The 14,077-nt window shown below is 37.9% G+C and overlaps 1 protein-coding gene across 1 annotated transcript; it reads right to left on the reverse strand.

Annotated features, from left to right (window-relative positions):
- Positions 1 to 10,408: 10,408 nt before the first annotated feature.
- On the reverse strand, positions 10,409 to 11,542 carry LOC140236657 (uncharacterized). The gene has a single exon (XM_072316576.1). It carries the CDS (start codon positions 11,540 to 11,542, stop codon positions 10,409 to 10,411), a length of 1,134 nt encoding a protein of 377 aa, XP_072172677.1.
- Between the last annotated feature and the right edge of the window lie 2,535 nt (positions 11,543 to 14,077).

A 14,077-nucleotide genomic window follows, 5' to 3' on the forward strand; every position in this document is an offset into this window, starting at 1 on the left:
TGCATATAAGTTTATTTGATAATATAATGTGTATATGTCACCATATGTCATATAATTCAATTATTGTTTCAGGGCAACATAATTTTCAATTGAAGATTTTCACAAGCTTTGCAGCAGTCTGCTGTTTGGCCATTGTTGTACTCTTCTGCTCCATGAGAAAAATGTGACTATGTGTGATGTGATTGTACTTCAATGCTCCGGTATGTCTGTTTGTTTTGTTGAATGCCTGTGTACATTATGTGTGTGAAGGCGTGTGTGCATGTGTGCATGTATGCGTGTGTGCGTGTGTGTGTGTGTGTGCGTGTGTGCGCGTGTGTGTGTGTGTGCATGTGTATGCACTTTTCATGCACTGTGTATGCACTCTTCGACACCACTTGAAAACAGAGTACAAGGATTTTCCTTGACTTTAAAGGGATGGTATAGTATTGGTGGCGATGAGGATTGGGCTTTTAACTTTTTGCGAGATACCAAGCAGCCACTTATGATATAGGACAGAGCATACCATTCTAAGAGGAATTCAAAGTTTATCTGATGAAAATCAGTTTTGGAATGGCCGAGACATCTAAAAATAAAGTAAAACAAAGCGACCATGATAAAAGATGGGTCCCACCATTTATCAGGATTGCTCTATTTTTATCTTCACAAAATGAACAGTAAATTCCTCTTGGAATTACATTTTCTTTCCTATTTCAGAAGAGGTTTCTCGTTATCTCACCAAAAGAAGAAAAAAAAAATGTTAGAAACGTGAAGTTAGGTCTAAACAGAAACTATATGATCTTGACCTACCTAACAACAACTAATGATGCGACTTGGTTCTAACTCGAGTCATTACATAATAGAACCAACACGAATGGACATCACCTGAAAGAAAAATCCACATTTTAGAATACATCATGCAATTCCCTTATTGGTTGCCAGATCTTTTGCACTCTCTTTTAAATAGACAGTTAATACTAGTACAATGTTAATAGCATTACACTACTGAGTTCTCTATCAAAAGTTCCCGACCCAAATTGGTTTTGAGCAAAGTGAGTGGACTTTACAGGGCTACTTTTGTTGTAATGTTCGTTGGTCATCTTAACTCATAATAAGTGCACTTCCAAAAGGTTATTCTTTTCCAATTTTAACAAAGATGTTTTGGTGTAATTCTTCTTTCCTAAAGTAACCTAATTGTCATAAAAACAGTGAATCGAAGTGGATCTGAACTTGAAAAGTGACAAGGATCCCTCCCCCTCAAAAAAACAAAACAGAAATGTTTTTGAGATTGTTCCAGTGACGCTATGTTATTGGCTTAGAGCCAGAGTAGCATCAATGCTACACAATGTCATAATTTTGATAACCACCCTCCTGGGGAGGACAAAAGGCCAATACATGGAGACTTGAATAGTTCTTCCATTCAACCTTCAGCTTTCAGTCTATCCTTCCCTTCTCATCATTCAGTGGTTCATGCCTCACTTCCCTTTGACTATTCACCGACGGAGGAGGTAGGTTGGTCTCACCATCTGTACATTTTTTATCTCCAGTGAATGAATTGATCATGCCCCCCCCCCCAATAAAATGAATGAAAAACCAGTACTATCAAGAAATAACATTCAACATCGTGGAACAAAATGTTGCGACAAAGTGGTTGTGTTATCGTCAAATGCTACACCCCCCCCCCCCCCCCCAAAAGAGTAGGCTATATAAATGAAATTTATGAATTATGGGGAAGGGAGCTTCCCCAATCACTATGAAAAGAACAGGAGAATTGGTAAATCATGTCACATGACACATCATGTGACAGTTCAATCACAAGTCATAACAACAAACTAAACCAATTGTCAAGCACATGCAGTAACAGGATCATGGTAGTCTAGACGAGTATCTCATTGATAGTCATGGCTGTCTTTGTTGTCATGGTTACGAGTTAAATCTTCATGACTTCACGCACTGATATCACCACTACCACAAAAGTTGGTGATGAAATGACTGGCCTAGTTAGAATTACTAATGATATACCTCATCTGACAACACCAGCTGATCCTGTTCAGTCATGTGCCACACTCATTACCCTTACTTTCCATCACTATTGAGGGGCGGATCCAGGAATTCCCTAAAGGGGAGGTGCCTTTACAGAATTAAAGGGGGTGCCAGTGCCCCCTCCCCATTTTTTCTTTTTATTTCTTTTGTTTTAACAAAAACTAAAGAGGGGATGTGCTCCCAGTGCACTCCCCCCCCCCCCCTGATCCACCACAGCTATCAGTACAGTCATCATCTTTGACATCGTCATGGTAATACATTGTCTTAGCAACATCGGGAGTGCATCACCTCTCCAAAAACAAATCAAGTCTCCCGTAATAAATCTCCATCCAATGGCACACAGATGCTACAAAAATTTAAATCTGGCATCCAAATAATGTTACAAAATGGTCCATTTGTTTCTATCTCTCTTTCTCTCTCTCTCTCTCTCTTTATCTGTCTGTCTGTCTGTCTGTCTGTCTGTCTGTCTCTGTCTCTCTCTCTCTCTGTCTCTCTACTACATACACTTCTCAGAATGCTTACAGAAAACATATCATACTCATAAATCACAAGGCCCCTGGTTCAAGTCCCTTGCCAGCTGCAGATACAAGTGTCTCCTAGGCTAGGTACTTTATTCTCATTGCCTAGTGGGGGGGGGGGGGGGGGGCTCTTGTAGCTATTTTGACTATGCTTTTTCAGTAGTCAAACACACTAAGAATTAATCATATCTTTCGGACTTGACCAGTGTTATAAACAGATTAATTTTAATCCTTGCACACTATAATTTATACATGTACATGTATTCTATGATATGTCATGTTTCTTCTTCTCATCACACATTTACAAATTCCTACACTTTTTGTCTGCAGAAATTCTAGTTTTAACAAATATACATGTATTACATTCAACAGATACACAACAAAAACAAAACACTTGCACAATTACACACAAATGAATTTTATTATCAAATTTTAGAAAATGGCATGTTTTTGTTTCTTCTGGAAGGGTAAAGTAATACTAAGCGTTACTTTGACTGAAATGCAGCAATAAAAAAAAAACAAAAACACAAAAAACAAACAAATAAAACATAATGCCTCCGGCAACCACCACTTTGTGGCAGAGGCAGAAAAAATACATGATAATATTCAGTGTGGGCAAAATGCATTGCAAGCATTTGTACTTATCTTCTCACTGTTTTCGATGGAATCACTTTTCACATAATTATCATTCCTTACTGGATTATGTGATTACAGCGTTAATATGGAAATGACACATATTTTGTTTTTGCTGATCCATTCAATAAAAGAGGAAAAAGTGTGATTTATAAGAATAATTTCTGTTGTTGACTTTCTGAACAGTTACTTTTTCACAATAAAGCTCTGTTATATCTCAAGTACTTATTGCTGCAACTCCTTAATTTTTACATCCTCTTAAAAAACAACAAAAACAACAAACAAGAACAAAAACACATACAAAGAACAACAAAAAAACAAACCAATAGATTCATGGTTACAGAACAATATAATGGAGGGTAGTTTACATGGTTCATGCAGTGCAAGCTGAACTGGCAAGCCAAAGATATTTGGGATATTATAATAGTCGATTACTTCATCTTTATGGCATTATGCTTAGAAATGAAGAGCTGTGCACTACCACAGGGCTCCACACTAAGTAACTTTATTTTTTGGTGGGCCAATGGGGCCACCAAAATCATCAATTTCAAATTTTTGGTGGCCTGAGAGAAAAATTTGGTGGCCCGAAAAAAAAAACAAACAATGAAAAACATTAATAAAAGTCCTTTTTTCTTTTTAATGAGTCGCACACTCACAGCATGCATTTATGCATTTCCGGCGCAAAAAGTTACGAATTTATTGCCGTACTTTTCAAAAACTTACGAATATATTTGATGGCCCGAGGCGGGCCACCAAATGTGCCCTTTTTAAAAATTTGGTGGCCCGACTTTCATTTTTGGTGGCCCCAGGCCACCGGGCCACCGTTAGTGTCAAGCCCTGACTACCAACTCTGAAATATGTTAGTGGGTGCAAGAGAACTCCAAATTTCACCAAGCTTATTGAAATATGAATAAATAATATGATTTAAATAAAGTAAGAATGGAGTCATGACCATTTCAACTGGGGTGGACAATCCAGATAGGAATTGTCACAAAAGGACTAAACTTCCCTTTCAATATTTCAGTAACTGAATTTATATTTTGCTATAATATTAATTCACGACCAAATGGTACTTACAAGATAAAGAACAAAAAGTGCACATTTTCCTTTAATATCTTTGGTGAAGAGGCAGAAAAAGGCAGCTCTGAACTTGACAAAAAACACCTCTGACTTCACAGGGTATGTAGCAGTATATAGAATGGCAATAATAAGTTATTTAAATTCATAGTCAAAGTCACAAGAAGTGGCATAGAGCAAAGATTTAAAGTACCAGTCCTGTTTTAATACTAATTAGATGGTGATTCCTCGTAAGTACTAGCTACAAGAAGACATGGCTTTAGGCTTTATTCTATGTCAACTACATCAAGAAAACTGGATAAGTAGATAACAATAATAATGATAGTAACAATAATGATAATTATTTAATAAGGTATTCCTTATCTAGGGTAGCCTCTTCAGTGTTGCCACTGTTATGCAAGAGAGCCCAGCTATTATCATTACCCTAGCGTTGCCAGGTACCCACACACCTGGGTCGAGAGGGACATTGTGGGTAAAAACAAAGACTGGATAAGTAGATCATTGCTAAGATCATATCTCACTGACTTAATGCAATAAACATGAATAGTTTGTTACAAGAATAATTAAATTTGAACATGTTTTTGAGGTATGAAGCTCTTCTTAGCTGAGCAGATCTTGAAAAGCACTCAAACATGAAGATCTCCTCCCCCCCCCCTCATGAATCTCTGATTCTAGCTTATTCATAGTTGAATAAATATTTAAAAAGATATGTCATGACAGAGTCTGACATGGTAAAAATTTTATAACTTCTGACAACTCGGTCAGAAACAAACAAACAAAAATGATCCCTAATTCCTACCTTCCACTCCTATAGTGGGCCAAACCAGATCATTGCATAGTTTGAGAGAACATTGTTAGACATTTCTAGACAAAAGTACCAACTCCATAAAGTTGTTTCCGTCTTATCAAGCTAGTATCTAAATCATCTCTTGTTCCTAACATACAGGTAGTGAAACGAATCTCTGCAATGAATGGCATTGTATTGCTGAGGTTAGCAGTTTACTGCATGTGGTTTTTATTCATTTTTATGGCAAGTTTCCTGTGCTTCATATACTTCCTGCATACTTCTCCCATGTATCCAGCTCAAAACTGCATTGACATTGCAAACAATTAGGTTGTCAAAGGTGTTGGCAGATTGAATCAATCATATTTAAAAACAATGAATTTGATATCAGTCTATTACACAAATGAAGCAAGACCATAAACATAGCAGATGGTGTATAAAGATGAGTATCACAGTCATATAAATATCAAACAATCTTTGCTACTTTACACCTACAATATTCACTCTGATGAAGCATTGAATATTAATGTAGAGTATATGCCAATCTTCCATCATATAAACATGAGACAAGCTACAGAGTACAATGTAGTTGAAGTACTGAGATACTAGCAGAAAGACCAGGCACAAACCTCAACAATTCTAATGCTGAATAAATCGTGCATTATTGCATATAATTTCCCACGACATCATCCAACTCTAAACTTATAAAAAAAAAATATATATATATATAATTGTACAGCTACAAAACGCTTTATGATCTATTCACAAGTTATCCATGCACTTCAACCCATGTACGTCTGTGATGCAAACACCACAATAATACAAGAGCAGAATTACATGTACATCACAAAGTGATTTCAGATTCACACATACAGTTTTCATGAAAAGATAAACACAATCATTTTAAAACAATTCGGAATACAATATAAAACATTGACATGGTAGTAAATTCATAATAAACAGTACACAGAGCATTATTCAGTCAGCATACACTTTTTTTTTTCTCAGAAGGTAGTAAATCTATAATTACATGTACATATGTTCCATAACATTTGCTCCTGCAACTATTGCTCCCATGAAATATCTGCACGCTCAACCAAACATAAATCTTACCCACAAACATTACTGTAAGCCTCATCCTAATCCTCACAACAAACTACATGTAATTCTAAAACCCCATCACAACCCTCACCCTAAGACATTGGAGAAAATACGACTGGAGTAATTGCCGCAAGAGCAAATGTAGTGTCACCAAATATTAGACCTGCCAGTCATTCACATCCTACATTAAGCCTTGTATAATGTTGCTCACTTATGCCTCATAATCATAGCACTTTTCTCTCAAACTAGAACTGCCAACATTCACTCATCAAAATTCCATACCGGTATATTCCAAAGAGCATACAGGAAGATATATACATTGTATATGTATTTAAAATGCGTGTTGCACACATCTCAACAACAAAACATACACGGACATGTACGCAGGTGATGCTAAGAAAGAAAAACAAAGAAGAAGGGGACAGCGATAATGAAAGATGGTGAGAAAGAACAGGAGAGAGAGAGAGAGAAATAGATAGACTCCTCGTTCACTGTACAATAACACACTGTGCAAATACAACACTATTGCAGGTGCATACACCCTGTTGCCAAGTAACGGCTGGGTGTAGCAACGTACGGACCAGTTACATCTGTATACAAAAATAGAGAAACATTCCATGGCATGCCTACAACAGAAGGCAGAGTACAACATAGAATGAAGATGCTTCAAGTAACAAAAGAAATTCATGTTCTGGATATATTAATTAAGTCACTGATATTTAGCAACAAGCATATGTTTAATAAATCTTTTAAAGGAACCAATCATGTGAATTGCACGGGACTGAGATGGTAAAGAATTCCATACGTCTGGGCCAGTGTGCCGGATTGATTTTTTAGCTAAACAAGTTCTGGGATTTATAAGATGAATATTGGAGGCATTCCTTGTCGGGTAGGAGTGGATTTGTTTATTGAGTTGGAAAATATTCATGAAATAAGAAGGCAAACACTGAAATAAGAAAGTAAGGTGAAACTGTTTATTTATTCATCTGTGTATGAGGCCCCAATATCAAGCTCGGCTTACTGGGGATCCTCCTGTATGGTACCTTGACTTTTTGTTTATTATCATTATGTCTTCGTTCTTTGTCACAATGATTTGATTACCTGTCATGTGCAAAACCAGCCATGAATTATTATGAATCATGTGTTTATTTCTGAAAGTGATCAGAGTTGATCTGATATCAGAGTTGATCTGATATTGTGCCATACAGAAACAATAAAATGAAAATGAAAATATAACCCTAAATCAGGGAGGCTCTTATATTCTCTTCTCATGAAGACATATTTCAGTTTTCAGGGAGTCTCCTGTAAACTTTGCAGCTCAAGCTGTCTCAACCTCTTCCTTACAAGATTATGATTTCATGATAGATTTGTATTAGTATATAGTATCCACCATGGTCCAGTGGGCAAATCTTAAATTTGACCTGCATGTTGGTCTTGGACACAAACTACATGTATCATTCTACAAACTTTAAAACAAAAAGTACTGAAATATGTAATGAAAGACAATGATCAAGACTGCCATCTTACATGAATCATCAATCAACAACTTGATTTATGCTGCATTGTGGCCAATTATGACAAAAATATGGACTGATTGTGTATGAAAACAAACCTCTGACATGGCAGTTTGCTGACACAAAAACTTTAAGAGCTCCTGGCAGCACTTAAAATAGGTCATGATTCAATCACAATATGTCATATTTAGCTGACTGCCAGAGCTATCTGCCATATCTTTCCATTTCATCAACACAGCTGGTTCAGTTCAGTTCAGTTCAGTTCAGTTTTTATTTCTGCATTTCAAAATCAATACAAATCCATAAATCAACAAAATACTTACATAGTCATTTACACAGCTAATATTCGTAACGTTTGGATCTTACATACATTTTTTTTTTCAAGAACGAATATCATATATGAAAGGAAGCAATAGGAAATGATAAAAATGAAATGCAGGGGACCATCATCATAAGCTAAGCTTGACGAGGAAGATGGCCCCAGGTAAAGAGATACATAAAGAAAATCTTGCCACTCACTGAGTGGGGGGTAATTGTGCAAAGGGCACAACGAAGAGATACATAAAGAAAATCTTGCCACTCACTGAGTGGGAAGTAATTGTGCGAAGGGCGTGCGGTGCAGTGCGGTGTGCATTGTGTTGGGATGAATCTTGGTTTGTACGTTGAGTGTTATTTTGTGTATCAGTGTGATGAGGTGAATATTACTTCAGTTATGGCCGTGAACTCATTGTTTAGGGTGTTTGTTGACCAGGTGGTATGAATATTTTTATGTGGAATTTCCTAATACAATGTATGTGCAGTATATGATTAATGGTATATTCTACACAGAGGGTGTATGTACAAAGTATGATGTACACAATGTGATACCTATACACAGTGTGGTGTATGTACACAGTGTGGTGCATAAACACACAGTGTCATGTATATGTACATTTGTACAGCCAGTGTATGTATCCAGTGTAGTTAATGTAACATGCTAACTTTCCACTCTTCTGCCAGTCTGTGAAAGCAATAACCTTCAGTATGATCTCAGCAAGATGAAACACAAATATCACAGCTTGAAACTTTCATATTTTGATGCTAATAAACAGTACAGAATGAGATACATACAAGCTATCAAATTAACAAATAGGAGGTATGTAGCATTACTTAGCTCATTAGAGAATGATCTTTTTTATGCATTATACTATACATAACTTGTTGCAGATTTTTTTTTTTGTTCAGTTTGTTTGCTTGTTCATCTGTATAACCCTGTGCATATGCATGGCAGTTCAAGAGCTCCTGTGTACACAAACATATTCCACAGAGTAAAAAATATTTATAGAGGTATAAACTGTGTATATACAATACTGTGCATATATGCACGATGCTGTACAGTTCAAGAGCTCCTGTGTACACAAACATATTCCACAGAGTAAAAAATATTTATAGAGGTATAAGCTGTGTATATACAATGATACTGTACAGTTCAAGAGCTCCTGTGTACACAAACATATTCCACAGAGTAAAAAATATTTATAGAGGTATAAACTGTGTATATACAATACTGTGCATATGCATGATACTGTACAGTTCAAGAGCTCCTGTGTACACAAACATATTCCACAGAGTAAAAAATATTTATAACATTGTTCTCCTTCTTGAACAGTTGACATTATCAATCAGCCTTCCTGAAATTTGAATTGAGAAGACATTCCACAGTACAGCATAAATACCTTACACCTTGTTTACATGCTTGCGATGGAAGAATTACGGTACGTTATAGATATCTACAGACATATTCGAGCATACTGAGGAACATCAGATCAATGTTCAATTATATGAATACATGCTTAAATACTGGCAAACTACAAGTGTATACGCTGTAGTAACCGCAGATTAGGAGGCAAATTTAAGAACAATTTCATGAGATGATACAGTATGGAACAATATAGGCTTACCTACTGTAAAATCAGAAATGCTCACATGCACTTTAACTTCTCAAATTTTGCGCCAGCCAAGATTTGCAAAATTAAAATGTATGCAAAAGTTCTTGTCTGCATTATCATGATTGAAAGCCAGTAGCGATTCTCATAAATGGCCGTTGGCTCCAATTCACAAAAATTTCATGCCGCCAAAAAAGAAAAAAACAAAACAAATATATATTTGCTTTACATTATGTCACCCGTTGCAGTGACATTGTAAAGTCTTTAATTTAAAAATTCAAAATGAACAGCACAGATCCCTTAAAAGGTAATACATATTGGAATGCAAAACTGTCAAAGTTTACCATTTCTTTTTTTTTTCACAGTTTCACAGAAATTGTTGACCAAGATGATTTGGGAACACCTCAACATTAAACTATTGGCCAACAGAGATACACAAGTGCTCAACTGCAATCGAAAATGAGACACTCTATAACAAGAACAAAAAACAAAAAACAATCTAACTTTACTCCTCTTGTTGACATGGTAACAGATTGTAATCATAAATTTAGTCCGACAAAGGGACCTTTATGGCATGATGATGTCCTGTCATGATATGGCTTGAAAACATTTAGAGAAAAGAAGGCACTACACTTGCAGGGGTCACAGAACCACGTTTGAAGCAAAGCACCATAAAAAATTGTAGGCCTTTCTGTTAATCTGACTAGTGGAATAAAACATGACAAACACCAATCAAAACATGGAGAATACTGTTTCTTTGTTCTTTTTCAAATGATGCTGAGAGTTTCACTAAAGACATCCCTCAAATGATGCTGAGAGTTTCACTAAAGACATCCCTCAAATGATGCTGAGAGTTTCACTAAAGACATCCCTTTCTCCATCTGTCAGTACTTGCCTCATAACGATATCCATCTCCCACTGCTGGTGGTGTTGCCCCCGGCAACAGCCAGCTGGCCTTCTTGTGGCCAGGACATTACAACAAGCCCAGTAGAAGTAGCGGCGCCCGCCCTGCAAGAAGTTTGGCGGCAGTTCGTCCAGTGAGATGTAACACCGCCAGGACTCATAGGGCATTTGGGGAAGTGGGTGGAACATGCAGCTCTCTGGTGGATTGTTGTCCGTTGTGTACTCCTGCTTGCATGAGAAACATTCCAGACTGGGGCCTTGGAGAGAGAAATGCGTCTGCTGTACGATCTCCCTCGTCCGAAGCCTCTCGTTTTCTTCCTCCAGCTGAAGGCATCGTTGCTCCAGCTCTTTGACTCTCTCCAAGAGACTTTCATTCTGATTTTCCATCTCCTTCAATCGCACAACTGTCACCTCAAATTTCTTCCTGACCTCCTCCCGCTTGCGGCAAGCCACCCGGAGAGCACTCTCCATTTCCTTCACTCTCTCATCAATGACACCAGGAGGACAGGATGATTTCTTTTCTTCCATCACTGCCTCAATCCCCTCCTCCCTCTCAGATGCAGACTTTGCATCCCTCTTATTATACTTCACCATGACCTCCTTCATTTCTTCTCTCAACTTGGCCATTCGCTTATCAAGCTCTTCATCCACTCTGCGCTGAACCATCTCTGCTACCTGTTGCTCAACCTTCTCCTTCACGTTTTCTTGATTGATCTGAACTTCCTTCACAATTTCCATCAACTGTGTGTACTTCACTGCCATTTCCATGGGTTCCTTCCTCAGTTGCTCAAACTTCAGCTGTAAATCATTCTGCCGTTGTTTGTTATCCTCTGTCTGTTGGATGACACCGGCAACTGTTCCCAGCAATGTGGAGAGATGCCCCTCAAGGATCCTTACCCTCTCTTCCAGGTCAGATGCGAGACCAAAGGGTGGGAATACAATTGACCCCCTTGGTGTCTCTGGGCTCATTGGCCACTCCTCATTACTAGAAAGCGACCTAATTAAGTCGTCTTGATCTCCACTGAAATCTACTTCCTGATACTCCCTTGGTTCGCCACCCTCTGCCATTCTCTTTTCATGCCACACACGACCTTGATGACACTCCTGTACATAGAACAGATGCAAAGATTGTTAAAAACAAAAGCAAAAAGAAAAAAAAAAATAAAAGAAAGGAATTTAATGCACCCAGTCTTTTTTCTTATACAGTACACTCCCATTTAATAACGAACACAGTTATAACAAAATTTTGGAATTGTAACAAAGTAAAAATTCAAGCTGTAACATTATCCACTCTGTGGAATTTTTAGAATATTCATGGGCACTTATTTGTTTGGTTATAACAAAATCTCGATATAACGAAAGAAAACTGCCGGTCCCGAGGACTTCGTTATAATAACGGGAGTCTACTGTACAGGGCTGTACATAATTTTCAGTGTGCTAAACTCTCATGAGGACATAATGAAATGGCAACGCATAAATGGTGTAATGTAAAAAATAAAAACAAAAACAAAAAACTTACAACAAAACAAAATGCTACCTCTGTCTTTTTGTCTTTGACTGTCACTCACTTTTGCAAAACAACAACAATGTAATGTTTCATCAAATGAATTCGATATTTCTTGCATGCAACATTTCATGTTTATCAATTAATTTAAAGGCACTTTTATTTACGACTATCCTACAGGCCCTACTATGGCTATGCTTTGCATGAGAAACTGGTAAGCCCTGTAATGTATGGTAGGGGTTCTACTACAGTCTACAGAGCTCAGAGCATCGAGATAAGAGAATCTTATCCCCAAGTGGCAATGAAATACTGCCTAGCTGCAGTTACAAAATCATGGTATATTTAAACTTAAAATAAAAGGAGCCCAATCATTCTAATAGTAATACTCACTAAAAGTCTATAGATCTAAATTATACACAGCGTTGTCGTGATGCAAAAGTATTTTTCCTCTTCTTTTGAAGTCAGTCTGTCTGGAAGCACTAGGAGTTAGGACATACTGATTAACCGCACCAGCGACAAACCAACCCGTACCGCGCCGGGGTTAAACACTGGTAAACAATGTATAATAATTATGTTATGGTAAACCATGTATATTTATGTCTCTTGATGTAGGGTCCTAGGACCGGTACTAAAGCACTTTGTCCACGATCCACACATAGCTTGTGCTATCTTTAGAGTTTAGTGATACGTCGACGGTCCGGAAGAAGCAAAATATCAGCTGCGTAGGGATGTCCTTCTTCTTCAGTTCTGTCCGGAGTTCCACAGGGTACTGTTCTCGGACCGCTCTTCTTTCTTCTCTATATAAACGACATCTCAAATGACTCTACTTCAACAATTCGTTTATTAGCAGACGACTGTATTATGTACAAGGAGATCCACACTACACAAGATAGTCAGGCCCTTCAAACAGATCTTGATCGTCTGAGAACATGGGAACAACAATGGCAGATGAGATTCAACAAAACAAAATGCTTTGTTATGCACATTTCACATAAAAAGAACCTAATTAAGGCAACTTATCATATTGGAGAAACTATCTTGGAGGCTGTTACAGATCACACTTACTTAGGGATCCAATTAAACAATAAATTGAACTGGGCAAATCACATTCGAGGTGTATCTTCAAAAGGAAACCAAATCCTTGGCCTCCTGCGAAGAAATCTCTTCAGTTGCTCGTCAAAAGTCAAATCCATTGCCTACAAAACCCTCGTACGACCCAGACTAGAGTACTGCGCATCAGTTTGGGACCCATACCAGAAAGAATATATAACTCAACTGGAAGCCATTCAACGACGATCTGCCAGATTTGTCCTCAACATCCACCAAAAAACCTCCAGTGTCACTGACATGCTTAGACGCCTTGAGTGGAAACCACTTGAACATCGTAGGGCTGCCCTTAGACTGACATTACTCTATTTAAATCGGTCTACAATTTAAATGCTCTGGATACGTCCCATCTGCAATCAAGTCCACTGGAAAACAGCAGGACGACAAGGCAACAACAGTCTATTTTCTTCAGAAAGTTCAAAACATCTAAAGATTGTTATAAGTATTCTTTATTCCCGAGAACCTGTGCTGAATGGAATCTCCTTCCACCGGATATCAGAGAAGCTCCTAGTCTAAACTCATTCAAACGGAAGTTACACTTATTTGACTTGGGGAAAATTATCCAAAAAGCACATTACAAAATATAAACACTCCGCTCACTCGACCACGCCTGCACGTTTATATCCCTGATGTGGAGTTTGTGCAGTATCTCACCAGACCCAGATCCAGATCTTCTTCCATGTAGTACAGTCCACTAAATGTGCATCAGTGTACTATAGTGTGCAGCCAGCGTCCTTCTGCAATGACATCATTTCACACTTGGCCTCACATTTTTATACTAGTAGTATTTGTATGTTATAGTTTATGGCGAGATAAACCGCATGTGATCATGTTGTGATCAACACAACACCACCCTAGTCAAGCCTTGTTTTGAGCACAAGCGTAAATGGCTCAGTGTTGCAGTTGATGCACGGCGCGGCGCGGCGCACTGCACTCTGGGCATGCACATTCCGTCAAGCACAGAACGATGACGACATGTTCTTTCCAAGGGG

The sequence above is a fragment of the Diadema setosum genome, chromosome 13 (genome assembly GCF_964275005.1).
Source record: "Diadema setosum chromosome 13, eeDiaSeto1, whole genome shotgun sequence".
Lineage (NCBI taxonomy): Eukaryota > Metazoa > Echinodermata > Echinoidea > Diadematoida > Diadematidae > Diadema > Diadema setosum.

Excerpts from the sequence above, each read along its gene's own strand:
- LOC140236657 (XM_072316576.1), bottom strand. The coding sequence starts at position 11,542 with ATGGCAGAGGGTGGCGAACCAAGGGAGTATCAGGAAGTAGATTTCAGT.